The following is a 27,902-nucleotide window of genomic DNA, read 5'->3' as shown; positions in this document are numbered from 1 at the left end:
GTGAATGTCTCCTGCCTGCCGCAGTGAGAGAATTACCCTCACTTCTCTCTATTTCTCCCGGGAGTGACGTCGTTAGGCAGTACTTAGTGGCGGAGTAGCGGTGGTTTTGCCTGGGGGCCTCGACTATGATCAGATCAGATGAGCCCCTCTGAATCCTGTTACACTCTGGCTTAGAGAAGACAGTGGAGAGAAGAAGAGGGAGTCAGAGTTCCATGTGGTAAGCTGACTAGATATGCACGCTTATTCTGGGAGAGAGAAAGAGAGGAACATTTGAAAGTCATGCAAAAACTATTGCACGTGTAGCTGTTATTTGGAGTGTGTCCTCTCTGTCTGTCTGTCTGAGTGTTTATCTGTGTTTTTGTATTTGATATGTAATAATATATGCCATTTAGCGGACGCTTTTATCCAAAGCGACTTACAGTCATGTGTGCATACATTCTACGTATGGGTGGTCCCGGGAATCGAACCCACTACCCTGGCTTTACAAGCGCCATGCTCTACCAACTGAGCTACAGAAGGACCACGTGACGATAGGGATCCCCTGTCTGTCTGTCTGTCTGTCTGTCTGTCTGTCTGTCTGTCTGTCTGTCTGTCTGTCTGTCTGTCTGTCTGTCTGTCTGTCTGTCTGTCTGTCTGTCTGTCTGTCTGTCTGTCTGTCTGTCTGTCTGTCTGTCTGTCTGTCTGTCTGTCTGTCTGTCTGTCTGAGTGTTAATGTATTTGATATGTGACGATAGGGATCCCCTGTCTGTCTGTCTGTCTGTCTGTCTGTCTGTCTGTCTGTCTGTCTGTCTGTCTGTCTGTCTGTCTGTCTGTCTGTCTGTCTGTCTGTCTGTCTGTCTGTCTGTCTGTCTGTCTGTCTGTCTGTCTGTCTGTCTGAGTGTTTTTGTATTTGATATGTGACGATAGGGATCCCCTGTCTGTCTGTCTGAGTGTTAATGTATTTGATATGTGACGATAGGGATCCCCTGTCTCCATGTATTAAGGACCTGCTGCCATTAGGACTTTAGAGTTTAGCTGTTGTAATTGGCCCCTGTTGTAATTGGCCCCTGTTGTAATTGGCCCCTGTTGTAATTGGCCGCTGTTGTAATTGGCCGTTACGAATAGTTGAACTGGAGAAAGTAAAAAAAAACTATTCAGGGACTATCAAATGCATTCCTTTTGGGAATTACATTTTTTGCTGTTTAAAAAAAAATATATATATGATATGGTTGGTAGCTATATAGTAGTATAGTATAGTACAGTAGTATAGTGTAGTACAGTAGTATAGTATAGTACAGTAGTATAGTATAGTAGTATAGTATAGTAGTATAGTATAGTATAGTATAGCAGTATAGTGTAGTAGTATAGTATAGTATAGTAGTATAGTACAGTAGTATAGTATAGTATAGTAGTATAGTATAGTACAGTAGTATAGTGTAGTACAGTAGTATAGTATAGTATAGTATAGTAGTATAGTAGTATAGTATAGTATAGTAGTATAGTATAGTAGTATAGTAGTATTATAGTATAGTAGTATAGTATAGTATAGTAGTATAGTATAGTAGTATAGTATAGTATAGTATAGTATAGTATAGTATAGTATAGTATAGTATAGTATAGTATAGTAGTATAGTATAGTGGTATAGTATAGTATAGTATAGTATAGTATAGTATAGTATAGTAGTATAGTATAGTATAGTATAGTATAGTATAGTAGTATAGTGTAGTGTAGTATAGTATAGTATAGTATAGTATAGTATAGTATAGTATAGTATAGTATAGTATAGTAGTATAGTATGGTACAGTGGTATAGTATAGTATAGTAGTATAGTATAGTGGTATAGTATAGTATAGTATAGTATAGTATAGTATAGTATAGTGTAGTATAGTGTAGTATAGTATAGTATAGTATAGTAGTATAGTGTAGTATAGTGTAGTATAGTATAGTGTAGTATAGTATGGTATAGTATAGTATAGTAGTATAGTATAGTACAGTAGTATAGTTTAAAATATATATATATATGATAGTATAGTAGTATAGTAGTATAGTAGTATAGTATAGTGTAGTATAGTATAGTAGTATAGTATAGTATAGTATAGTATAGTATAGTATAGTATAGTATAGTATAGTAGTATAGTATAGTGTAGTGTAGTATAGTATAGTAGTATAGTATAGTATAGTATAGTATAGTATAGTATAGTATAGTATAGTATAGTATAGTATAGTAGTATAGTGGTATAGTATAGTATAGTATAGTATAGTATAGTATAGTAGTATAGTGGTATAGTATAGTATAGTATAGTATAGTATAGTATAGTTAGTATAGTATAGTATAGTGGTATAGTATAGTATAGTATAGTATAGTGGTATAGTATAGTATAGTATAGTATAGTATAGTATAGTATAGTATAGTATAGTATAGTATAGTGGTATAGTATAGTATAGTATAGTATAGTATAGTATAGTATAGTATAGTATAGTAGTATAGTATAGTATAGTATAGTATAGTATAGTATAGTATAGTATAGTATAGTATAGTATAGTATAGTATAGTATAGTATAGTATAGTAGTGTGCTAAACACATTTGGAAATGAATTTGGAACTGACGTTCCAAAAATCATCAGTCCTGTTTTTTTCACCAAATTCTGCTTTAGAACATTTGATTCTTTGATTAAATCAGTACGTCACCTGACTTGTCTGATAGTGAAATCCTTTAATTTTATTCATTAATTTAATATAAATATAATGGTGCTTCAAGCCAAGGACTTGCGTTTAAAAGGACAGTGAGCTAGAAACCTAAAACTAATTATTATAGATTACGCACAACAAACAAGAAGCCTGCAAGTGCCAGAGGAAGGAACTGAGCTCAAAGCTAAAGGGATCATCTCTCTCTGTGTGAAAACATTGGGATCGATTGGATCCCCTGAAACGTGCTGAGTTGGATTGATCATCTCTCTCTCTGTGAAAACATTGGGATCGATTGGATCCCCTGAAACGTGCTTCATTGAGTTGGATTGTAGTTGAAAGTGGTGCTGTACACAGAGGGGGCCAAGATGGCCCCTCAGGCAATCTGTTATTGTGTCAACTCCTTATTGTTTCTTTTAACGTTGCAAAGGGAGTCTACGATAAATACTATGAACTGTCTCGATCACTGAAGTCTAGCGATGTCCTGAATTTATTGAGCAATTTGTGGTTAGCACACTTTCGAAAAGGTTAGAGCTGCCTTAAACCTCATGACTGTCACTGATAATGACTGAGGAACTGGCATCATGTCCTATGATTGACAGCTTTAGAACGTACCGCTCCACTGGAGCGTCTCTGTTGGTCTCCTTGCATTGTATCAACTAAAAACAGAGGTGAATTTTAAAAGGAGGGACGAGTGCAGGTAGACATGTTACAGTAAGTCATTAGCAACATGGAGACATTCAGAACGTGTCCCTAAGATAGGGGAGAGGTACGGTGGGGAATTCCGTTTCCTAACATCGTGTTTTCACAGGAAATCGCTCGCCCTTCCCGTCTTGGGGAGCGTTCAGCAGGACACAACCTTTTGGAACGTTCAGATAGAACTATGCTATGTAGAATAAACATGCCTGACATGTATGCACATCAAAGCATCCCATTGGCTGTTTGTGGCACTTGTATCTGCAATGTTCGATAACGTTTGGCTACTGAATGTAACCCTGTGTCCTAATAGTGTTGCTTTATAGGTCCAATGCGGCCGTTTTTATCTCAATATCAAATCCTTTCTGGGTGACAATTAAGCACCTTACTGCTATTGTTTTCAAGTAAAATAGGCAGAAAGACACAAAAATAGCAGCTAGCACTGCGATTCAGAGCCTTAGACCACTGCGCCACTCAGGAGGCCTACACTGTCAAACTTTTGTTTAATTTCAGCCAGTGGTTTTGAAAGTAATCCCTGTTTTTGTTGTGTACTACGTCACGAATCCAATTCGTACTATATGTTACGCATTTATTGAGGTTAAGATCCTGGAGTTCATCTTTAACTAATTTTCCACCTGGTGATGTCATCACACAGGCCAAAACTCAATCCCACCAAAACAGGCTGAAATTTCAGGTAGGTCTTTCCATACAGCTCTGACACTAAAAAGATATTATCACAAAAGACAATCACACTTTTGGCTGCACTGGACTTTTAAGAGTGTGTAGTGTCATCTCATTTCATGTGTGGTGCACCCTGGGAGAAGGCATACCCCGTTAGACAGAAACAGAAGGTGAGAGAAAGAAATTAAGGAAGTTATTTATACAAAATACTTCATGTGGTGAGACACAGGACACAGATTTTACATTTCAATCAATGTGCTACAGTAATAAAAATAGATCCTTCACTCTGTGTGTGTGTGTGTGTGTGTGTCCAGGCTGGGTATGCTCTCCAAGCCTATTGTCATCCACAATGACTTCCTTCCCTCGATGAACGGATGCGATGGCCAAAACCCCACACCAGGAAGTGGATGGCCCTTTTGTTACCCAGCAGCCCACAGGATATTTTGGGGCTGCTCGATTTTCCACTTCCTGTTTTTCTTATTCCTTGTTGTTGTCCCACCCCCTAAATGTTTCTTATTATGATGATTGGATGATTTATTTTTCTGAATCATTTCCAGAAGGTTTAAAATGATGGATCATACACTACTGTATGTTTCCTAAAGACTCACCCTGTCCAGATAAGTCACACTCCTTTCAGACTTAGTCTAATCATTCTGATTGGCTGACAAAAACTAAGGCACTCCCCTCCTATCTTTAATCACAACATGTATTTGCTTAAGTTACAACTCAACTCATCATTTAAACGAGACTCCAGTGTTATGATGTGTTTGTGTATCCCAGGAAGTTAGAGATTGGTATCTAGTTCCCCTTCCTTATTCTTCCTTCCTGGTTATTAGATAAGGAGAGAGGAGGCACTCAGTAAAGGAGGGAATCGGGATAAGAGGAGGGGAAGGTAGAAAGCATTACTAATAGTGAATGTGATGTCATAAAGCATTACTAATAGTGAATGTGATGTCATAAAGCATTACTAATAGTGAATGTAAAGTCATAAAGCATTATTCATAGTGCATGTGATGTCATAAAGCATTACTAATAGTGAATGTGATGTCATAAAGCATTATTAATAGTGAATGTGATGTCATAAAGCATTATTAATAGTGAATGTAATGTCAAAGTAATATAATTAGTCAATGTAATATAAGGTAACACAATTGTCAGGTTGAAGGTACATCAGGAAGTAAATAATGTATATAACTTTTTCTGACATGAACACAATCATTGAGCTAACCCTCGGTCACTGCAGATGTGGCCATAGCATTGAGCAATGTGACTTTAAACGTTACAGTTTGAGTTGGATTTATTATGGATCCCCATTAACTGCTGCCAAGGCATCACCTACTCTTCCTGGGGTCCAGCAAAATTAAGCCAGTTATAATATTTGTAAAACATTACAAGACATTCACAACAGATTTCACTACATTTGAAGTGTGTGCCCTTAGGCCCCTACTCTACTACCACATATCCACAACACTGTGTATAGTGTGTATGTTATTGTGTGTTTGTATGATTGTGTCTGTACCTCTGTGTGTGTGTCTCTTCACAGTCCCTGCTGTTCCATAAGGTGTTTTTGTATCTGTTTTTTAAAATCTGATTCTACTGTTTGCATCAGTTACTTGATGTGGAATAGAGTACCATGTAGTCATGGCTCTATGTAGTACTGTGGAATAGAGTTCCATGTAGTCATGGCTCTATGTAGTACTGTGGAATAGAGTACCATGTAGTCATGGCTCTATGTAGTACTGTGGAATAGAGTTCCATGTAGTCATGGCTCTATGTAGTACTGTGGAATAGAGTACCATGTAGTCATGGCTCTATGTAGTACTGTGGAATAGAGTACCATGTAGTCATGGCTCTATGTAGTACTGTGGAATAGAGTACCATGTAGTCATGGCTCTATGTAGTACTGTGGAATAGAGTTCCATGTAGTCATGGCTCTATGTAGTACTGTGGAATAGAGTACCATGTAGTCATGGCTCTATGTAGTACTGTGGAATAGAGTACCATGTAGTCATGGCTCTATGTAGTACTGTGGAATAGAGTACCATGTAGTCATGGCTCTATGTAGTACTGTGGAATAGAGTACCATGTAGTCATGGCTCTATGTAGTACCGTGCGCCTCCCATAGTCTGTTCTGGACTTGGGGACTGTGAAGAGACCTCTGGTGGCATGGCTTGTGGGGTATGCATGGGTGTCTGAGCTGTGTGCCAGTAGTTCAAACTACTGGCAAACTGCTCGGTGCATTCAACATGTCAATACCTCTCACAAATAAAAGTGGTGAGGAAGCCAGGAGAGATTAACATGCATATTATTAATGTTAGCTCTCTGTGTACATCCAAGGAGCAGCTATGCTGTCAACTGCAATTTTCCTAAGTCCCTCTTTGTGGCACCTGACCACACAACTGAACAGTAGTCGAGGTGCGACAAAACTAGGGCCTTTAGGACCTGCCTTGCTGATAGTGTTGTTAAGAACGCAGAGTAAAGATTTGATCAATACATGTTGGTTGATTTCATTCCTGTGCTGTTTGTAACCCTGATAGGCTGTTTGTAACCCTGATAGGCTGATTGTTAACCCTGATAGGCTGATTGTTACCCCTGATAGGCTGATTGTTAACCCTGATAGGCTGATTGTTAACCCTGATAGGCTGATTGTTAACCTGTACCAGGTTACAGGCACTAGTTACAGTTTGTAGATTTCTCTTGAGTGGGCAGCCTGATGATAGCCAGTCAATATTTAAATCTCCCAGGAAATATACTTCTCTATTGATATCACATTATCAAGCATTTCACACACGTTATCCAGATACTGACTGTTAGCACTTGGTGGTCTATAGCAGTGTCCCACCAGAATGGTTTTTAGGTGAGGTAGATGGACCTGTAGCCATATTACTTCCACAGTATTTAACATTAGATCCTCTCTAAGCTTTACAGGAATGTGGTTCTGAATATAAACAGAAACACCTCCACCTTTGGCATTTCTGTCTTTTCTATAGTTCTTGCTACCATTGCATCACGACTCAGGCTATGACCCAGATACAGACACAGGAAGCAGACTGTACAGTTGTCAGATCATTTATTGTAAACACGGGGCAGGCAAAGGGCAGTTTGAATACAGGCAGGGGTTTGTAATTAGGTCAGAGTCAGGCAGGTACAGGATGGCAGGCAGGCAGGCTCGGGGTCAGGGCAGGCAGAGGTTCGTAATTAGGTCAGAGTCAGGCAGGTACAGGATGGCAGGCAGGCAGGCTCGGGGTCAGGGCAGGCAGAGGTTCGTAATTAGGTCAGAGTCAGACAGGTACAGGACAGCAGGCAGGCTCGGGGTCAGGGCAGGCAGGCTCGGGGTCAGGGCAGGCAGGCTCAGGGTCAGGGCAGGCAGAATAGTCAGAAACGGGAAAACTAGCAAATAGAAAATGATTAAAAAAGAAAGATGGAAAAGCATGTTGGTAAAACCTGACCAGACAAGATGACTGGCAACAGACAAACAGAGAACACAGGTATAAATACACAGGATAGTGGGCAACATCTGGATGGGTTACACCTGGATGGGTTACACCTGGATGGGTTACACCTGGATGGGTTACACCTGGATGGGCAACACCTGGATGGGCAACACCTGGATGGGTTACACCTGGATGGGTTACACCTGGATGGGTTATACCTGGATGGGCAACACCTGGATGGGTTACACCTGGATGGGCAACACCTGGATGGGTTACACCTGGATGGGTTACACCTGGATGGGCAACACCTGGATGGGTTACACCTGGATGGGCAACACCTGGATGGGTTACACCTGGATGGGCAACACCTGGATGGGTTACACCTGGATGGGCAACACCTGGATGGGTTACACCTGGATGGCCAACACCTGGATGGGTTACACCTGGATGGGCAACACCTGGAGGGGGGTGGAGACAAGCACAAGGACAGGTGAAACAAATAGGGGTGTGACAGCATCAAAGGTTTTATCAAAGTGAGTTTCAGAGATTGTCAGAATATGAATGTCATCTGTTACTAGCAAATGATTGATTTCATGAACCTTGTTTCTTAAGCTACATATGTTAACGTGAGCTATTTTCAAACCCTTTTCTGGGATTCTTGATAGTTTAACTTGCTTTACTGGGAAGCTTAGCAGAGGTAGACATGCTTGGGTTATTTATGTTACTGCAGGGTGAGCTGCACACAGTGGACTTCCTACTAGGACACACCACCTCAGTGCTAACAGTATAAATGGTTCATAGGCATATGATTGCTGCATACAATAGCTGTAGGATCAGCAGAGCCATTCAGGGCAGTAAGAGGGACATAAATTACGTTACTTACATTGTCTTACAACGCCCCTGGGATAATGTACATTTGCTGAAGCATTATGCCAACTCAGCGACACAATGGTAGGGATTAGCTGAGCTGGACTCGGGTCATTGATAAGTCATTGTGTCAACACAGCCTTACAATGCTGTGAAAGGATCCAGGAACCCAAATGATTTGGGTGGATCACATCCTCTTTATAATTCCATCATTGTTTCCAGAAGGTATCATAATTGTCAATAATTGTTACACCCACAGAGCTGCCATAGTCTGGTAGCCAGTTATGGAGGGATAAAAGCCTGCTGAACCGTTCAATACCACCATTTAGGGAAGGCAGAGGGACAGATATTATGGGGCATTTGGGTCACTACTTGTCACCAACAATCAGTTCTTTAAAATCCATCTTCAGCTGTTCTGAGGTGCCTTTCATAATGCTATTTGACCCCACATGAACCATGACAGTATCATTCCCTGACACACAGCCTCGGGAAGCAACCTGATGATGTCCTGAACTTTGACCCCACATGAACCATGACAGTATCATTCCCTGACACACAGCCCAGGAAGCAACCTGGTGATATCCTGAACTTTTGCCCCAAGTCTTTTCCCCAGGTTTAGATATATGCCTCAACATCGAACCTATCACAATAGCCCGGAATGATCCAGCATCTGCCGTGTCTCAAAGCAGACTGTGAGGCCAGAGCCAAAGAACTCACCTGAGAAGAGGGCTGTGTGCAGGCCTCAACAGCCAAAGGGACAGAGCTCTGATCCAGAGAGCACGGCCCAGGGGAAGGGGGCCGCGGTGGTCTAGGCTGTGCCCAGGCAGTTGATTGACTAGGACAGGGAGAGGTAGCTGGAGGGGCATCCACAGCCATGGTGGGAACACCCAAAGAGAGCGCTGAATGAGTTCAGCTCTTGGTAGCCTGGCTCGGTTGTTGGTATCCAAGTATTAAAGCGTGCGGGGTTGAAAGTTGAATAAAGAAAGTTGAGCAAGAAAAAAACTAAGATGTTCCTGTTAAATGTGTTAAATTCAGAGTTTTGGTAAAATGGTTATTAAAAGTAATAAATGAAAAGTTTGGCAGGTAGCCAAGTCGCAACAAACATCAACACGACAATGTTATGAGAAGAATATTTCAGAAACGTTACAATAGTGTGTTAACTTTGGTCTCCTCAATAAACCTGCACTTTCGAAAAGCGCATTTCCCTGCATGGAGAAAAATACACTCAACAAAAAATATAAAACGCAACATGTAAAGTGTTGGTCCCATGTTTTCATGAGCTGAAATAAAAGACTCCCAGACCTTTTCCATACGCACAAAAAGATTATTCGCTCAAATTGTGTGCAGAAATGTGTTTCCATCCCTGTTATCCACCGCCATGTTTGAAATTGTTGCATGTTGTGTTAATATGTTTGTTTAGTGTACATGCATACATATGAAATGTACAACAGTTGATCTGTCCCAAACCAGTTAGCTTAGTCCCAGTTATATGATCTGAAGCAAGTCTTCTCAAGGTGCAGACAGGAACATTGTTTTTTTTTGTGCAGATTTGATTGAACTACTAAACCTAGCCCTGGTTGAACAGTCTGAACCCTGCGCTCACTATTGTTGTGAGGTGAAACAATACCCCTTCAGTTCAACATCTAGTTTGATTTACATTTCATTGAGTTGTCCGCTAAAAATAATTCAACATGAAAATCAACAAATAATTTAACCATCACATTGGATTTAAAATATTTTTAAAATTACATATTTACCAAATTCCTTTACATTGAGACTTTTTAAAAATCCAATCAGTTTTCCACAATGTCATCACATTGCATTTTTCTGTTGAAATGATGTGGAAAAACATTGATTCAACCCATTTGTGATTATGGGGTAGTGAGTGCAGCAGTCCTTAGAAAACCACCCAGGGAAGTCCCAGAAGGCCCCAAAGCAGATGCCCTGGCCTCCTGGCTCTGAGGGCATAGTGCCAGCTGTCGGACCATCACACAAAGGGCTCACTGGGACCTGAGCCAGGGGTTTCAAGCACCTGCCAACATAATACACAGCCAAGCCAGGGGATGCCAAGCACCTGCCAACACAATACACAGTCAAGCCAGGGGCCAAGCACCTGCCAACACAATACACAGTCAAGCCAGGGGGGCCAAGCATCTGCCAACATAATACACAATCAAGCCAGGGGGTGCCAAGCCAGGGGGTGCCAAGCCAGGGGGTGCCAAGCATCTGCCAATACGATACACAGCCAAGCCAGGGGGTGCCAAGCCAGGGGGTGCCAAGCACCTGCCAACAAAATACACGGCCAAGCCAGGGGGTGCCAAGCATCTGCCAATACGATACACAGCCAAGCCAGGGGGTGCCAAGCCAGTGGGTGCCAAGCCAGGGGGTGCTAAGCCAGGGGGAAAGGAGGGAGCACATATTGTTACGCTATATTCGCATGGCAAATAGAATGATCAATGTCGGTCTTGGGGGGCAGAATCCCTTCTGGTTTACATCCTTTCCTTCTAATAAGGGACTGATTCAGACCTGGGACACCAGACGAGTGCAATTAACTACCAGGTAGAAACAAAACAGTTTTTCAACCCTTCAGAACTGTAATTGAACAGCCCTGGCTTGAAACAAGCACCCCCAGGAGAGGGCATATTTTGGGCAGACAGGATGGATAACTGTCATAATGACAGTCATCCATAATGACAGTCAGCCAAAATGACAGTCATCCATAATGACAGTCAGCCAAAATGACAGTCATCCATAATGACAGTCATCCATAATGACAGTCAGCCAAAATGACAGGCATCCATAATGACAGTCATCCATAATGACAGTCAGCCAAAATGACAGTCATCCATAATGACAGTCATCCATAATGACAGTCAGCCAAAATGACAGTCATCCATAATGACAGTCATCCATAATGACAGTCAGCCAAAATGACAGTCATCCATAATGACAGTCATCCATAATGACAGTCATCCATAATGACAGTCATCCAAAATGACAGTCATCCATAATGACAGTCATCCATAATGACAGTCATCCATAATGACAGTCAGCCAAAATAGCGTTCCACATGACAAACATTTTTTTTTTGGTTCAAATCAAAAGGGCTGCAGTCAATTGCATTCCCACATAACAACATAGGGGACATATGTGGTCCTCTGTGGTGCAGTTGATAAAGGAAGGCACTTGCTACTCCAGGGTTGTGGGTTCGATTCCCGCTGGGGCCACACTTATGGAAAATGTAAGCGAGCATCATTGTAAGTTGCTTTCAAATAAAAGCGTCAGCTAATTGGCACATCATCCTTCAAATAATCACACGTAGTTTTATCTAACAACGGTGTGTCTGAGCTGACTAATGAGAGAAAAAGCAGCAGAAATGATGTTGTACTCTAGTCCGATTAAGCAGGTTGGATTGGAATTGACTTGAGTGTCTGCTACAACGATCTTTGAGTTGACTAGCAGGCCGAAGCATTCGACCCCTCCTATAGTCAATGATCATCCAGCACCACTTAATGTGTGTGTGTGTGGCAGGGTCTAATGCCCTGACATGAGATTTCCACAGAGAACGACTGCAGTGTAACACATTCTGCATGCTCCATCTACTCGCATTAGAGCCACTAGCAGGTCTCCCACACAGACACACAACAAGATTATTATAGTGTTTATATTATACAGGTATTTTGAATTCAGTTTAGTTTCAGTTAGTTTTTCAGACCTGATTCGCTATTTTTTGTTTAGTTTAAGTTGTATACAGATATTTCTATTTTATTTTAATATTATTTAAGGCTCTATTCAATCCGTATTGCTCGAGATCCTTTTTATAGCGCGATTGGCAATTAAAAGCGGAGACTGCGTTCACCGTAAACACTGCATGTGTCGGCTCAATCGGTATTTACCTTTATATTTGAATGCGGATCTTCCACGATACTTCGGCGACACGGATTGAATCCAGCCCCTTAGTTTCAGTTTTAGGCCACTTTCACATATCCCCTTGTGATCCAGATACTGGAGCGTTTGGTAGTGGGTCTAAGATCCAGGACCAATTTACCAGGTACTGTGACTCGGCAGCGCGAGTCGCGTGGAACTTTTGTGCCCGTTGTAAACAATCTCACGAACGTCATGTAGAATGTGCGTCTTGCTAATCGCACCCTGAAACTGTTTTTGTGAAAGCAAAACGTATTCTGTTGAATTCTCACAAACACTCCAGGAACTAAACCAGGGTAGTGAATTTCATATGTATAAATGCCCTTAGTTTTAGTGTTTAGGTTAAAGAAAACATGCGTGGGACGCTAGGAGCCTTTTGGGTTGTATATTGATTTGATTCCCACCGGGGGACCAGTATGAAGATGTATGCACTCACTACTGTACGTCGTTCTGGATAAGAGTGTCTGCTAAATTACTCAAATATAAATGTAAAATGTCATATGTTTTGTGGATGTCACTTTTTGCAACAGGGGGTTAGGAATACATAAGGAGATGGGTCAGGCCGTAGGTTAGCCCTTATTATGACTCTATGCAAGTTGACGTTTATTGTCAGGAGTTTTGCCGTGGAGGCAGAACTGACCGATTTGCCCTTAGATAGGCCAGCTGCAAAGTTAAAACTGGTTAAATTGTAAAAATAAAAAGAAGGAAAAAAAAGCTTTTTGTTCCTAATTTAAGGTTAGGGTTAGGCATTAGGGTTAGCAGTGTGATTAAGGTTTGGTTGAAAATCAGATTCACTCTGCAGAGCTGCCACCAGAACAAGAACCATGATGAAAAACTCTAACTTGCTCATTCCACATCCCTTTGATTAAAAATATTCATCATGGCCTCTATGGTACCTTCCATCTTCCTGTAGTTCATCATGTCCTCTATGGTACCTTCCATCTTCCTGTAGTTCATCATGTCCTCTATGTTACCTTCCATCTTCCTGTAGTTCATCATGTCCTGTATGTTACCTTCCATCTTCCTGTAGTTCATCATGTCCTCTATGGTACCTTCCATCTTCCCGTAGTTCATCATGTCCTCTATGGTACCTTCCATCTTCCTGTAGTTCATCATGTCCTGTATAGTACCTTCCATCTTCCTGTAGTTCATCTGAAACTAGTGTTAATTTTATAGCAGATGGTAGTTGTTTGTCATTAGTCGTAATGCAGTCTTATTAATTAATGGATTATCAGACACAAAAATAAAGGCATATACACACAACTAATACACTCAGTGTGCATAGCTAAACTCACGACAATGGAAAATCACATACACTCAGTGTGCATAGCTAAACTCACGACAATGGAAAATCACATACACTCCGTGTGCATAGCTAAACTCACGACAATGGAAAATCACATACACTCAGTGTGCATAGCTAAACTCACAACAATGGAAAATCACATACACTCCGTTCATAGCAAACTCACTCAATGGAAAATCACATCCATCAGTTCCTAGCTAAACTCACAACAATGGAAAATCACATACACTCAGTGTGCATAGCTAAACTCCACAATGGAATATCACATACACTCAGTGTGCATAGCTAAACTCACAACAATGGAAAATCACATACACTTGTGCATAGCTAAACTCACTGGAAAATCACATACATCAGTGTGCATAGCTAAACTCACGACAATGGAAAATCACATACACTCAGTGTGCATAGCTAAACTCATCAATGGAAAATCACATACACTCAGTGTGCATAGCTAAACTCACAACAATGGAAAATCACATACACTCAGTGTGCATAGCTAAACTCACGACAATGGAATATCACATACACTCATGTGCATAGCTAAACTCACGACAATGGAAAATCACATACACTCAGTGTGCATAGCTAAACTCACTGGAAAATCACATACACTCAGTCATAGCTAAACTCACGACAATGGAAAATCACATACATTCAGTGTGCATAGCTAAACTCACGACAATGGAAAATCACATACACTCAGTGTGCATAGCTAAACTCACAACAATGGAATATCACATACACTCAGTGTGCATAGCTAAACTCACGACAATGGAAAATCACATACACTCAGTGTGCATAGCTAAACTCACAACAATGGAATATCACATACACTCCTGTGCATAGCTAAACTCATCAATGGAATATCACATACACTCAGTGTGCATAGCTAAACTCACTTCAATGGAAAATCACATACACTCAGTGTGCATAGCTAAACTCACGACAATGGAAAATCACATACACTCAGTGTGCATAGCTAAACTCACGACAATGGAAAATCACATACACTCAGTGTGCATAGCTAAACTCACGACAATGGAAAATTACATTTAACATTTAAGTCATTTAGCAGACGCTCTTATCCAGAGCGACTTATCACATACACTCAGTGTGCATAGCTAAACTCACAACAATGGAATATCACATACACTCCGTGTGCATAGCTAAACTCACGACAATGGAATATCACATACACTCAGTGTGCATAGCTAAACTCACGACAATGGAAAATCACATACACTCAGTGTGCATAGCTAAACTCACGACAATGGAAAATCACATACACTCAGTGTGCATAGCTAAACTCACAACAATGGAAAATCACATACACTCAGTGTGCATAGCTAAACTCACAACAATGGAATATCACATACACTCCGTGTGCATAGCTAAACTCACGACAATGGAATATCACATACACTCAGTGTGCATAGCTAAACTCACAACTATGGAAAATCCCACATGTACAGTGCCTTGCGAAAGTATTCGGCCCCCTTGAACTTTGCGACCTTTTGCCACATTTCAGGCTTCAAACAAAGATATAAAACTGTATTTTTTTGTGAAGAATCAACAACAAGTGGGACACAATCATGAAGTGGAACGACATTTATTGGGTATTTCAAACTTTTTTTAACAAATCAAAAACTGAAAAATTGGGCGTGCAAAATTATTCAGCCCCCCTTAAGTTAATACTTTGTAGCGCCAGCTTTTGCTGCGATTACAGCTGTAAGTCGCTTGGGGGTATGTCTCTATCAGTTTTGCACATCGAGAGACTGACATTTTTTCCCATTCCTCCTTGCAAAACAGCTCGAGCTCAGTGAGGTTGGATGGAGAGCATTTGTGAACAGCAGTTTTCAGTTCTTTCCACAGATTCTCGATTGGATTCAGGTCTGGACTTTGACTTGGCCATTCTAACACCTGGATATGTTTATTTTTGAACCATTCCATTGTAGATTTTGCTTTATGTTTTGGATCATTGTCTTGTTGGAAGACAAATCTCGGTCCCAGTCTCAGGTCTTTTGCAGACTCCATCAGGTTTTCTTCCAGAATGGTCCTGTATTTGGCTCCATCCACCTTCCCATCAATTTTAACCATCTTCCCTGTCCCTGCTGAAGAAAAGCAGGCTCAAACCATGATGCTGCCACCACCATGTTTGACAGTGGGGATGGTGTATTCAGGGTGATGAGCTGTGTTGCTTTTACGCCAAACATAACGTTTTGCATTGTTGCCAAAATGTTCAATTTCGGTTTCATCTGACCAGAGCACCTTCTTCCACATGTTTGGTGTGTCTCCCAGGTGGTTTGTGGCAAACTTTAAACAACACTTTTTATGGATATCTTTAAGAAATGGCTTTCTTCTTGCCACTCTTCCATAAAGGCCAGATTTGTGCAATATACGACTGATTGTTGTCCTATGGACAGAGTCTCCCACCTCAGCTGTAGATCTCTGCAGTTCATCCAGAGTGATCATGGGCCTCTTGGCTGCATCTCTGATCAGTCTTCTCCTTGTATGAGCTGAAAGTTTAGAGGGACGGCCAGGTCTTGGTAGATTTGCAGTGGTCTGATACCCCTTCCATTTCAATATTATCGCTTGCACAGTGCTCCTTGGGATGTTTAATGCTTGGGAAATCTTTTTGTATCCAAATCCGGCTTTAAACTTCTTCACAACAGTATCTCGGACCTGCCTGGTGTGTTCCTTGTTCTTCATGATGCTCTCTGCGCTTTTAACAGACCTCTGAGACTATCACAGTGCAGGTGCATTTATACGGAGACTTGATTACACACAGGTGGATTGTATTTATCAGCATTAGTCATTTAGGTCAACATTGGATCATTCAGAGATCCTCACTGAACTTCTGGAGAGAGTTTGCTGCACTGAAAGTAAAGGGGCTGAATAATTTTGTACGCCCAATTTTTCTGTTTTTGATTTGTAAAAAAAGTTTGAAATATCCAATAAATGTCGTTCCACTTCATGATTGTGTCCCACTTGTTGTTGATTCTTCACAAAAAATACAGTTTTATATCTTTATGTTTGAAGCCTGAAATGTGGCAAAAGGTCGCAAAGTTCAAGGGGGCCGAATACTTTCGCAAGGCACTGTATTTGAAAAACCATTTAGACATCATTGTAAAACATCCTGATGATGTAAACATTTTTCTTTAAGGTCAATAATGATGCCTAATAAATATGCGCTGCATGTGAAGTTTTAATCTCCTAATAGACAAATGAATTGGCAAATTAGTCAGGATTTACCAGCTAATTGATGTATTGTAGGTTTTCCATCAGATGCATAAAGCGATTTATCTAAAAATGTAGATCTCATTGTATTTCATTACGGACAGCTGGAGTTTCATATTTTGAGCTGCTCGTTGCCTTAGTAACCTCTTGTTTGTTTCATTTGTGAATGAGTATGTTAAAGGGATAGTTCACTCAAAACGATATATATTTTTTAATAAGTCCGCTGTTAATACAATCCCAAAAAAGTGTGTCAGCTGTGAAGTTTTCAAGATGTAAGTCGACTCATTTCAGATTATACCATTATTGAAGACTTCAGTTTTTCTGTTTGGTTTTCATTGATTGAGAACTAGAATGAGTAATGGCTTGTGGCAGGACTGTGGATCAATTAGACATTCATGACATTTTAACTCATTCCCTCAGAGCTGGCTAGACGTTGTCATGCAGATTCCACCTCAGAGCTGGCCAGATGTTGTCATGCAGATTCTACCTCAGAGCTGACCAGATGTTGTCATGCAGATTCCACCTCAGAGTTGGCCAGATGTTGTCAGGCAGATTCTACCTCAGAGCTGGCCAGACGTTGTCATGCAGATTCTACCTCAGAGCTGGCCAGACGTTGTCATGCAGATTCTACCTCAGAGCTGGCCAGACGTTGTCATGCAGATTCCACCTCAAAGCTGGCCAGACGTTGTCATGCAGATTCTACCTCAGAGCTGGCCAGACGTTGTCAGGCAGATTCCACCACAAAGCTGGCCAGACGTTGTCATGCAGATTCTACCTCAAAGCTGGCCAGACATTGTCATGCAGATTCTACCTCAAAGCTGGCCAGACGTTGTCATGCAGATTCTACCTCAGAGCTGGCCAGACGTTGTCATGCAGATTCTACCTCAGAGTTGGCTAGATGTTGTCATGCAAATTCTACCTCAGAGCTGGCCAGATGTTGTCATGCAGATTCTACCTCAGAGCTGGCCAGACGTTGTCATGCAGATTTTACCTCAGAGCTGGCCAGACGTTGTCATGCAAATTCTACCTCAGAGCTGGCCAGACGTTGTCATGCAGATTCTACCTCAGAGCTGGCCAGATGTTGTCATGCAGATGCTACCTCAAAGCTGGCCAGACGTTGTCATGCAGATTCTACCTCAGAGTTGGCTAGATGTTGTCATGCAAATTCTACCTCGGAGCTGGCCAGACGTTGTCATGCAAATTCTACCTCAGAGCTGGCCAGACGTTGTCATGCAGATTCTACCTCAGAGCTGGCCAGACGTTGTCATGCAGATTCTACCTCAGAGCTGGCCAGACGTTGTCATGCAGATTCCACCTCAAAGCTGGCCAGACGTTGTCATGCAGATTCTACCTCAGAGCTGGCCAGACGTTGTCAGGCAGATTCCACCACAAAGCTGGCCAGACGTTGTCATGCAGATTCTACCTCAAAGCTGGCCAGACATTGTCATGCAGATTCTACCTCAAAGCTGGCCAGACGTTGTCATGCAGATTCTACCTCAGAGCTGGCCAGACGTTGTCATGCAGATTCTACCTCAGAGTTGGCTAGATGTTGTCATGCAAATTCTACCTCAGAGCTGGCCAGATGTTGTCATGCAGATTCTACCTCAGAGCTGGCCAGACGTTGTCATGCAGATTTTACCTCAGAGCTGGCCAGACGTTGTCATGCAAATTCTACCTCAGAGCTGGCCAGACGTTGTCATGCAGATTCTACCTCAGAGCTGGCCAGATGTTGTCATGCAGATGCTACCTCAGAGTTGGCCAGACGTTGTCATGCAGATTCCACCTCAAAGCTGGCCAGACGTTGTCATGCAGATTCTACCTCAGAGTTGGCTAGATGTTGTCATGCAAATTCTACCTCGGAGCTGGCCAGACGTTGTCATGCAAATTCTACCTCAGAGCTGGCCAGACGTTGTCATGCAGATTCTACCTCAGAGCTGGCCAGATGTTGTCATGCAGATGCTACCTCAGAGTTGGCCAGACGTTGTCATGCAGATTCCACCTCAAAGCTGGCCAGACGTTGTCATGCAGATTCTACCTCAGAGTTGGCTAGATGTTGTCATGCAAATTCTACCTCGGAGCTGGCCAGACGTTGTCATGCAAATTCTACCTCAAAGCTGGCCAGACGTTGTCATGCAGATTCCACCACAAAGCTGGCCAGACGTTGTCATGCAGATTCTACCTCAAAGCTGGCCAGACATTGTCATGCAGATTCTACCTCAAAGCTGGCCAGACGTTGTCATGCAGATTCTACCTCAAGCTGGCCAGATTGTCAGAGATTCTACCTCAGAGCTGGCCAGACGTTGTCATGCAGATTCTACCTCAGAGCTGGCCAGACGTTGTCATGCAGATTTTACCTCAGAACTGGCCAGATGTTGTCATGCAAATTCTACCTCAGAGCTGGCCAGACGTTGTCATGCAGATTCTACCTCAGAACTGGCCAGACGTTGTCATGCAAATTCTACCTCAGAGCTGGCCAGACGTTGTCATGCAGATTCTACCTCAGAGCTGGCCAGATGTTGTCATGCAGATGCTACCTCAGAGTTGGCCAGACGTTGTCATGCAGATTCCACCTCAAAGCTGGCCAGACGTTGTCATGCAGATTCTACCTCAGAGTTGGCTAGATGTTGTCATGCAAATTCTACCTCGGAGCTGGCCAGACGTTGTCATGCAAATTCTACCTCAGAGCTGGCCAGACGTTGTCATGCAGATTCTACCTCAGAGCTGGCCAGACGTTGTCATGCAGATTCTACCTCAGAGTTGGCTAGATGTTGTCATAGAGAGTGAGAGAGGTGAGGGGGAGAGAGAGGGATAGAAAGAGGGAAAGAACCAAATAAGACCAATTCTACCTCAGAGCTGGCCAGATGTTGTCATGCAGATTCCACCTTAGAGCTGGCCAGACGTTGTCATGCAAATTCTACCTCAGAGCTGGCCAGACGTTGTCATGCAGATTCTACCTCAGAGCTGGCCAGATGTTGTCATGCAGATTTTACCTCAGAGTTGGCTAGATGTTGTCATGCAAATTCTACCTCGGAGCTGGCCAGACGTTGTCATGCAGATTCTACCTCAGAGTTGGCTAGATGTTGTCATGCAGGTTCTACGTCAGAGCTGGCCAGATGTTGTCATGCAGATTCTACCTCAGAGTTGGCTAGATGTTGTCATGCAGATTCTACCTCGGAGCTGGCCAGACGTTGTCATGCAGATTCTACCTCAGAGTTGGCTAGATGTTGTCATGCAGGTTCTACGTCAGAGCTGGCCAGATGTTGTCATGCAGATGCTAACTCAGAGTTGGCCAGATGTTGTCATGGGTTCTTTCCATACAAACTGGATCCTAGCCTTCTAAAGGATAAAAAATATACTTAGTGTACGTATCCCTATTACCAGGTTCTCTCTCTCTGTCCTCTCTATAGGCTATCTTCCATCAACCCCCCTGCCCATTCCCCTCCAGGAAAAAGGAGTCAGTTGCAGAGTGGAGGAAAACACAAGACTGTGAAAGAAAACAAGAAAACGTCAAAAGACTCGTCTTGAAGGAGGGAGAGAAACACAAACTGGGCGAGAGGAGGGGCTGCCTCAGCCATGGGCAAACAGAACAGCATGCTACGGCCGGAGGTGCTGAATGACCTGCGCGAGAACACAGAGTTCACTGACCACGAGCTCCAGGAGTGGTACAGAGGCTTCCTAAAAGACGGCCCCACGGGTCACCTGACTGTGAATGAGTTCACGAAGATCTATGCCAACTTCTTCCCGTACGGGGACGCCTCCAAATTTTCCGAGCACGTCTTCCGCACGTTCGACACCAACGCAGACGGGACGATAGACTTCCGGGAGTTCATCATCGCGCTGAGCGTAACGTCACGAGGCAAGCTGGAGCAGAAGCTCAAGTGGGCCTTCAGCATGTACGACCTGGATGGGAACGGATACATCAGCCGCGCGGAGATGCTGGAGATCGTACAGGTTAGTCTCAATCCCCTATCTTCCACCGGTGTATTGTAACATCCGGTCGTGATTGGGAGTCCCATAGGGCGGCGCACAATTGGCCCACCATCGTCCGGGTTTGGTCTGGGGTAGGCCGTCGTCGTAAATACGAATTTAAAATTCGTTATAAAATCAACACAAGGACCAATGGATTATAGAAATGAGTAAAGTATGTGGAAGCTAATAGACTGAAGTGTCAAAACACAGCATCTATCACATAGTAAGTAGACTAATCAGTGTATCCCTCATTTATCCACCTTGAAGCTAGAATCTGCAGTTGCTACATACATTTTTGGAATTACAGTGCATTCGGAAAGTACTCAGACCTCATCTTTTCCACATTTTGTTATGTTACAGCCTTATTAGAAAATTAATTAAATCACTTTTCCCCTTCATCAATCCACACACAATACCCCATAATGACATCACAATACCCCATAATGACATCACAATACCCCATAATGACATCACAATACCCCATAATGACAAAGCAAAAACAGATTTTTAGACATTTTTTCTAATGTGTAAAATTTAAAAAATGCAAATATCACATTTACATTAGTATTCAGACCCTTTACTCAGTACTATGCTGAAGCACATTTGACAGCAATTACAGCCTCGAGTCTTCTTAGGGATGCTTGGCACACCTGTATTTGGGGTGATCCTCTCATTCTTCTCTGCAGATCCTCTCAAGCTCTGTCAGGTTGGACGGGGAGTGTAGCTGGATAGCTATTTTCAGGTCTCTCCAGAGATGTTCGATCGGTTTCAAATCCAGGCTCTGGCTGGGCCACTCAAGGACATTCACAGACCTGTCCCGAAGCCACTCCTGTGTTGTCTTGGCTGTGTGCTTAGGGTCATTGTCCTGTTGGAAGATGAACCTTCGCCCCAGTCTGAGGTCCTCAGAGCTCTGGAGCAGGTTTTCATCAAGGATCTCTGTACTCTGAGCACCGTTCATCTTTCCCTCCATCCTGACTATCCTGTAAAACATCCCCACAGTATGATGCTTCCACCACCGTGCTTCACCATAGGGTTGGTGGCAAGTTTCCTCCAGATGTGAAGCTTGGCATTTAGGCCAAAGTTCTGTCTTGGTTTTATCCGACCAGAGAATGTTGTTTCTCATGGTCTGAGAGTCCTTTAGGTGCCTTTGACAAACTCCAAGTGGGCTGAAGAGTGGCTTCTGTCTGGCCACTCGAACATAAAGGCCTGATTGGTGGGGCGTTCCACAGATGGTTTTCCTTCTGAGAGATTTTCCCATCTCCATAGAGGAACTCGGGAGCTCTGTCAGAGTAGTACCATTGGGTTCTTGGTCACCTCCCTGATCAAGGCCCTTCTCCACCGATTGCACAGTTTGGCTGGGCAGTCAGCTAAAGGAAGAGTCTTAGTAGTTCTAATCTTCTTCTATTTAAGAATGATGGAGGCCACTGTGTTCTTGGGGACCTTAACTGCTGCAGAAATGTTTTGGCACCCTTCCCAAGATCTCTGCCTGTCTCGGAGCTCTACGGACAATTCCTTCGACCTCATGGCTTAGTTTTTGCTCTGCACTGTCAACTGTGGGACCTTATATAGACAGGTGTGTGCCTTTCCAAATCATGTCCAATCAATTGAATTTTCCACAGGTTGACTCCAATCAAGTTGTAGAAACATCTCAAGGATGATCAATGGAAACAGGATGCACCTGAGCTCAATTTCGAGTCTCATAACAAAGGGTCAGAATACTTATGTCGAGTAGGTATTTCTGTTTTTTGCTTGTAATAAATGTGATACAAATTCTAAACAACATGTGTGTAGATTGATGAGGGAAACATTTAATACATTTTAGAATAAGGCTGTAAAGTAACAATGTGGGGGAAATGAAGTGGTCGGAATACTTCCTGAATGCACTGTAGCTACTACGAACCTCTTAGTGTAACTGTTAAGGTGTTGGTTTGACAGACACTGGATCAGGGGTTGAGTCCCAGTCGGGGCTTCCCCCAGAATTCACTACATTGGTTTCAGAAGTCGGATGGTTCCCTAGAAGCCAGCCAAGAGACGTGTATACATGTACACGTGAGGGAGTTGGTATAGTAAGTGGGGACACACTCTCCTGAAGGAAGGGGGTAGTGTTGCAATCATAGATCCATTTCCTGTAGTCTAGTGGCCTCATGGGTGGAATGCTATTGTTCTTTTTCATAATTAATAAACATTTTTAAAAACATAACCCACTGAAAATCCAGTGTTTCACTATCAAACAGTTTTGTTATATTTCAGTCTTCTGTGATGTGTAAAAAGTGCAATATTGGGATGCAAACTCAAAAGGTAATATTTTAATATTTAAACTCCATATCTGTATTGGTACAGGTGTGTTCTTGTTTTTAAGGCCATAACCATGTGTGTGAGGTGTATTCATTTGTTTCAAAGTGGATTTGTTTTAAGACTACCAAGAAACACTCTGTGTGATCCTGATTTAGCCCACCACAACAAAAAGGTTAAGCCAACATCTAGCGAGCTCGTCAAGAGGTCATATGGTGCAAAATGAATCATACTGTGAAACTTTCTGTATTTTGAAAGTTCTAAATCTTGACAACTTGATCACTGACATGTAAAACAGTTTGGGACTGAATCAATAGAGGACTAATGAAACAAATACCAAAATAGTTATTTTGTGGATTTTACCTGAGCCTGTTGGAGAGGATCAGCAACATGAGGTGTACTGTACAGTCGTGGCCAAACGTTTTAAGAATGATACAAATATTAATTTTCACAAACTGCTGCCTCAGTTTGTATGATGGCAATTTGCATATACTCCAGAATGTTATGAAGAGTGATCAGATGAATTGCAATTAATTGCCCAAGTCCCTCTTTGCCATGCAAATGAACTGAATCCCCCCAAAAACATTTCCACTGCATTTCAGCCCTGCCACAAAAGGACCAGCTGACATCATGTCAGTGATTCTCTCGTTAACACAGGTGTGAGTGTTGACGAGGACAAGTTTGAATAACAGACTGGAAGCTTGAAAAGGAGGATGGTGCTTGGAATCATTGTTCTTCCTTTGTCAACCATAGTTACCTGCAAGTAAACAAGTGCCGTCATCATTGCTTTGCACAAAAAGGGCTTCACAGGCAAGGATATTGCTGCCAGTAAGATTGCACCTAAATCAACCATTTATCGGATCATCAAGAACTTCAAGGAGAGCGGTTTAATTGTTGTGAAGAAGTCTTCAGGGCGCCCAAGAAAGTCCAGCAAGTGCCAGGACCATCTCCTAAAGTTGATTCAGCTGCGGGGTACCACCAGTACAGAGCTTGCTCAGGAATGGCAGCAGGCAGGTATGAGTGCATCTGCAAGACTTTTGGAGGACGGCCTGGTGTCAAGAAGGGCAGCAAAAAAGCCACATCTCTCCAGGAAAAACATCAGGGACAGACTGATATTCTGCAAAAGGTACAGGGATTGGACTGCTGAGGACTGGGGTAAAGTCATTTTCTCTGATGAATCCCCTTTCCGATTGTTTGGGGAATACGGAAAAAAGCTTTTCCGGAGAAGACAAGGTGAGTGCTACCATCAGTCCTGTGTCATGCCAACAGTACAGCATCCTGAGACCATTCATGTGTGGGGTTGCTTCTCAGCCAACAGAGTGGGTTCACTCACAATTTTGCCGAAGACACAACCATGAATAAAGAATGTTACCGACACATCCTTCGAGAGCAACTTCTCCCAACCATCCAGGAACAGTTTGATGACGAACAATGCCTTTTCCAGCATGATGGAGCACCTTGCCATAAGGCAAAAGTGATAACTAAGTGGCTCAGGGGAAGGAACAAAACATCGATATTTTGGGTCCATGGCCAGGAAACTCCCCAGACCTTAATCCCATTGAGAACTTGTGGTCAATCTTCAAGAGGCGAGTGGACAAACAAAAACCCACAAATTCTGACAAACTCCAAGCATTGATTATGCAAAAATGGGCTGCCATCAGTCAGGATGTGGCCCAGAAGTTAATTGACAGCATGACAGAGGTCTTGAAAAAGAAGGGTCAACACTGAAAAATATTGACTCTTTACATCAACTTCATGTAATTTTCAATAAAAGCCTTTGACACTTATGAAATGCTTGTAATTATACTTCAGTATTCCATAGTAACATCTGACAAAAATATCTAAAGACACTGAAGCAGCAAACTTTGTGGAAATTAATATTGGTATCATTCTCAAAACTTTTGGCCACGACTGTAGGATCATTGATCTACAAATAGTTTTCCCTGTGAAATATATATATATATATTTTTTAAATTAAGATTAGCAGAGCTACGCCTCACCCGGTTTAGGCAATCCCCCCACCAAATACACAGGCACAACCAGACCTGGATTGATTGGAGAAAGCTTGTGTCAATTACAGAACATTTCCTAGAATCTTCTCCCTGCAGCAACAGTAGTGGATAATGCTACAAACACCGGTAAAAGCACAGTGCCTCAAAAAGCGCATCATTAACCACGGCTCCAACTCATGAGCTTGTCGTACACCAACTGTCATACCCCATCAGAACCCAAAATAGAAAGTTTTACTACAATGTTTATAAACAATATAAAATGTAAACAAACACTGTATAGCTTATAAAACATGGTTAAAACTATAGTTTTCAGTCAGTCTTGGCATCCATAGCTCTATATGAATTTTAGGGGTTATATGTCTACATTCCTCAGCTTTTTAACAAAACAGAGGCGGGGTGCCTGCATTGTTATTGGTTCAATTAAGGATTCTAGCTTTAAGTATCTACTCCTATGGTCCTCTCTCTATTCATCAATGTGCCATCTCCCTAGGCCATCTACAAAATGGTGTCCTCGGTCATGAAGATGCCAGAAGACGAGTCCACACCTGAGAAGAGGACAGACAAGATCTTCAGACAGATGGACTCAAACAACGATGGTGAGGAACCCAGCATGGGATTCATTCCAAATTGTACCCTATTCCACAAATACATAGGGAATATGGAGCCATTTGGGACTATTCAGGGAATAGGGTGCCATTTGGGAATATTCAGGGAATAGGGTGCCATTTGGGACTATTCAGGGAATAGGGTGCCATTTGGGACTATATAGGAAATAGGGTGCCATTTGGGACTATTCAGGGAATAGGGTGCCATTTGGGACTATTCAGGGAATAGGGTGCCATTTGGGACTATATAGGAAATAGGGTGCCATTTGGGACTATATAGGGAATAGGGTGCCATTTGGGACTATTCAGGGAATAGGGTGCCATTTGGGACTATTCAGGGAATAGGGTGCCATTTGGGACATATCCAACCCAGGACTTTTTATTGCAGGCCGTCACTATTAAGTGGTTTCTTCTGCAGGGCTATTCAACTACAGGCCCATAAAGGGGTTCAGATAAAAACAACTTTACTGATGTTTCTCTCTTCTCCCTGATAGTTTGATAGCTTAATAGTCTGAACGTTTGATAGTCTGATATTTAAATAGTTTGATAGCAATTGATTGAAAGAGAGAATCAAATTATTTCTGCACATAATTTAATGGCCTGCTTTATTAGGTGAATCTCTATCTTTATGTGAAGGCATAAAAATAAGAAACATGGACTCCGACAATAGAGACCTTAACCCAACATCTAGCGACCTTGTCAAAGGGTTCGGATCTCTTGGCGTAACAGCTATGTTGGGTTGATAGTCATTGGACTGGAGTTTGAGTATGTGTGATCCCTGGGGGAATTGAACCCATGACCTTCCAACTGAGCCACACAGGTAGCCTAGCGGTTAGAGCGTTGGGCCCGTAACTGAAAGGTTGCTGGATCGACATCCCTGAGCTGACAAGGTACAATTCTGTCGTTCTACCCCTGAGCAAGGCAGTTAACCCACTTTTCCCTCAGTGCCGTGGATGTTGACTATGGCAGCCCCCTGTACCTTTCTGATTCAGAGGGGTTGGGTTAAATGCAGAAGATGCATTCAGTTGTACAACTGACTAGGCATCCCTCTTTCCTTTCCCCACAGGCTAAGTGATAGCTTTGAACTGAGCCACATGGGCTAAATTATAGCTTTGAACTGAGCCACACAGGCTGAGTTGTAGCCTGTGTGGCTCAGTTCAAAGCCATCACTTAGCCCGTGTGGCTCAGTTCAAAGCTATCACTTAGCCCGTGTGGCTCAGTTCAAAGCTATCACTTAGCCCGTGTGGCTCAGTTCAAAGCTATCACTTAGCCCGTGTGGCTCAGTTCAAAGTTATCACTTAGCCCGTGTCGCTCAGTTCAAAGCTATCACTTAGCATGTGTGGCTCAGTTCAAAGCTATCATTTAGCCTGTGTGGCTCAGTTCAAAGCTATCATTTAGCCAGTGTGGCTCAGTTGAAAGCTAACTGATAGCTTTGAACTGAGCCACACAGGCTAGGTGGGTTGCAGAAGAGGGAAATCAGTGTATGAGAGGGAGCCACTTTAGACTGTACCTCTTTCTCTGCCTCCACCCATTAGCTCTTATTTTAACCAATTTTAATTATTCTTAACCGTCGATGAGTAACCAAGTTCCTCATCCAATCATGTGGCTTATTATTGCAGGTAGGCTGTCCCTGGAGGAATTCATCAAAGGTGCCAAGAGTGACCCGTCAATAGTCCGCCTGTTACAGTGTGACCCCAGCAGTGCCAGTCAGTTCTGAACACACACACACACACTACTTTTAAGCCCACTGTCACACTGACTAATATTATATAAATATTGTAATTATCATCACTGTTTTTTTGAAGAGGGTTTGATTTGTACTTTGACAGTTCCATTTCAATCCATAGGAGGATGTTTATAAAATGTAATCATTTTCACATTGTATTTCACTGTAAACGTAATATGTGTCCACATGTTTTGGTCCATAAGTATGTTTTAGTATCCTGATAGTGTTTGTTGTGCAACAATGACATCTAGAATGAAGTGAAGTATTGCATATGCTGTATCAAGCCCCTGAGAAAGGCCCAAGCCCCTGAGAAAGGCCCAAGCCCCTGAGAAGGGCCCAAGCCCCTGAGAAAGGCCCAAGCCCCTGAGAAAGGCCCAAGCCCCTGAGAAAGGCCCAAGCCCCTGAGAAAGGCCCAAGCCCCTGAGAAAGACCCAAGGCCCAGAGAAAGACCAAGGCCCCGAGAAAGACCAAGGCCCCGAGAAAG

At 42.6% G+C, this 27,902-nt stretch overlaps 1 protein-coding gene across 1 annotated transcript; it reads left to right on the top strand.

Annotated features, from left to right (window-relative positions):
• LOC124001487 (hippocalcin-like protein 1) lies at positions 1–27,863 on the top strand. Its single transcript, XM_046308298.1, has 4 exons — positions 1–217; positions 20,222–20,765; positions 25,578–25,683; positions 27,312–27,863. Exons 2-4 carry the CDS (start codon positions 20,388–20,390, stop codon positions 27,407–27,409), a joined length of 582 nt encoding a protein of 193 aa, XP_046164254.1. The 5' UTR covers positions 1–217; positions 20,222–20,387; the 3' UTR covers positions 27,410–27,863.
• Positions 27,864–27,902: the final 39 nt, after the last annotated feature.

The sequence above is a fragment of the Oncorhynchus gorbuscha genome, linkage group LG17, assembly GCF_021184085.1.
Source record: "Oncorhynchus gorbuscha isolate QuinsamMale2020 ecotype Even-year linkage group LG17, OgorEven_v1.0, whole genome shotgun sequence".
Lineage (NCBI taxonomy): Eukaryota > Metazoa > Chordata > Actinopteri > Salmoniformes > Salmonidae > Oncorhynchus > Oncorhynchus gorbuscha.
Note: the sequence above shows the minus strand (reverse complement) of the source record. Positions and strands in the feature narration are given on the sequence as shown.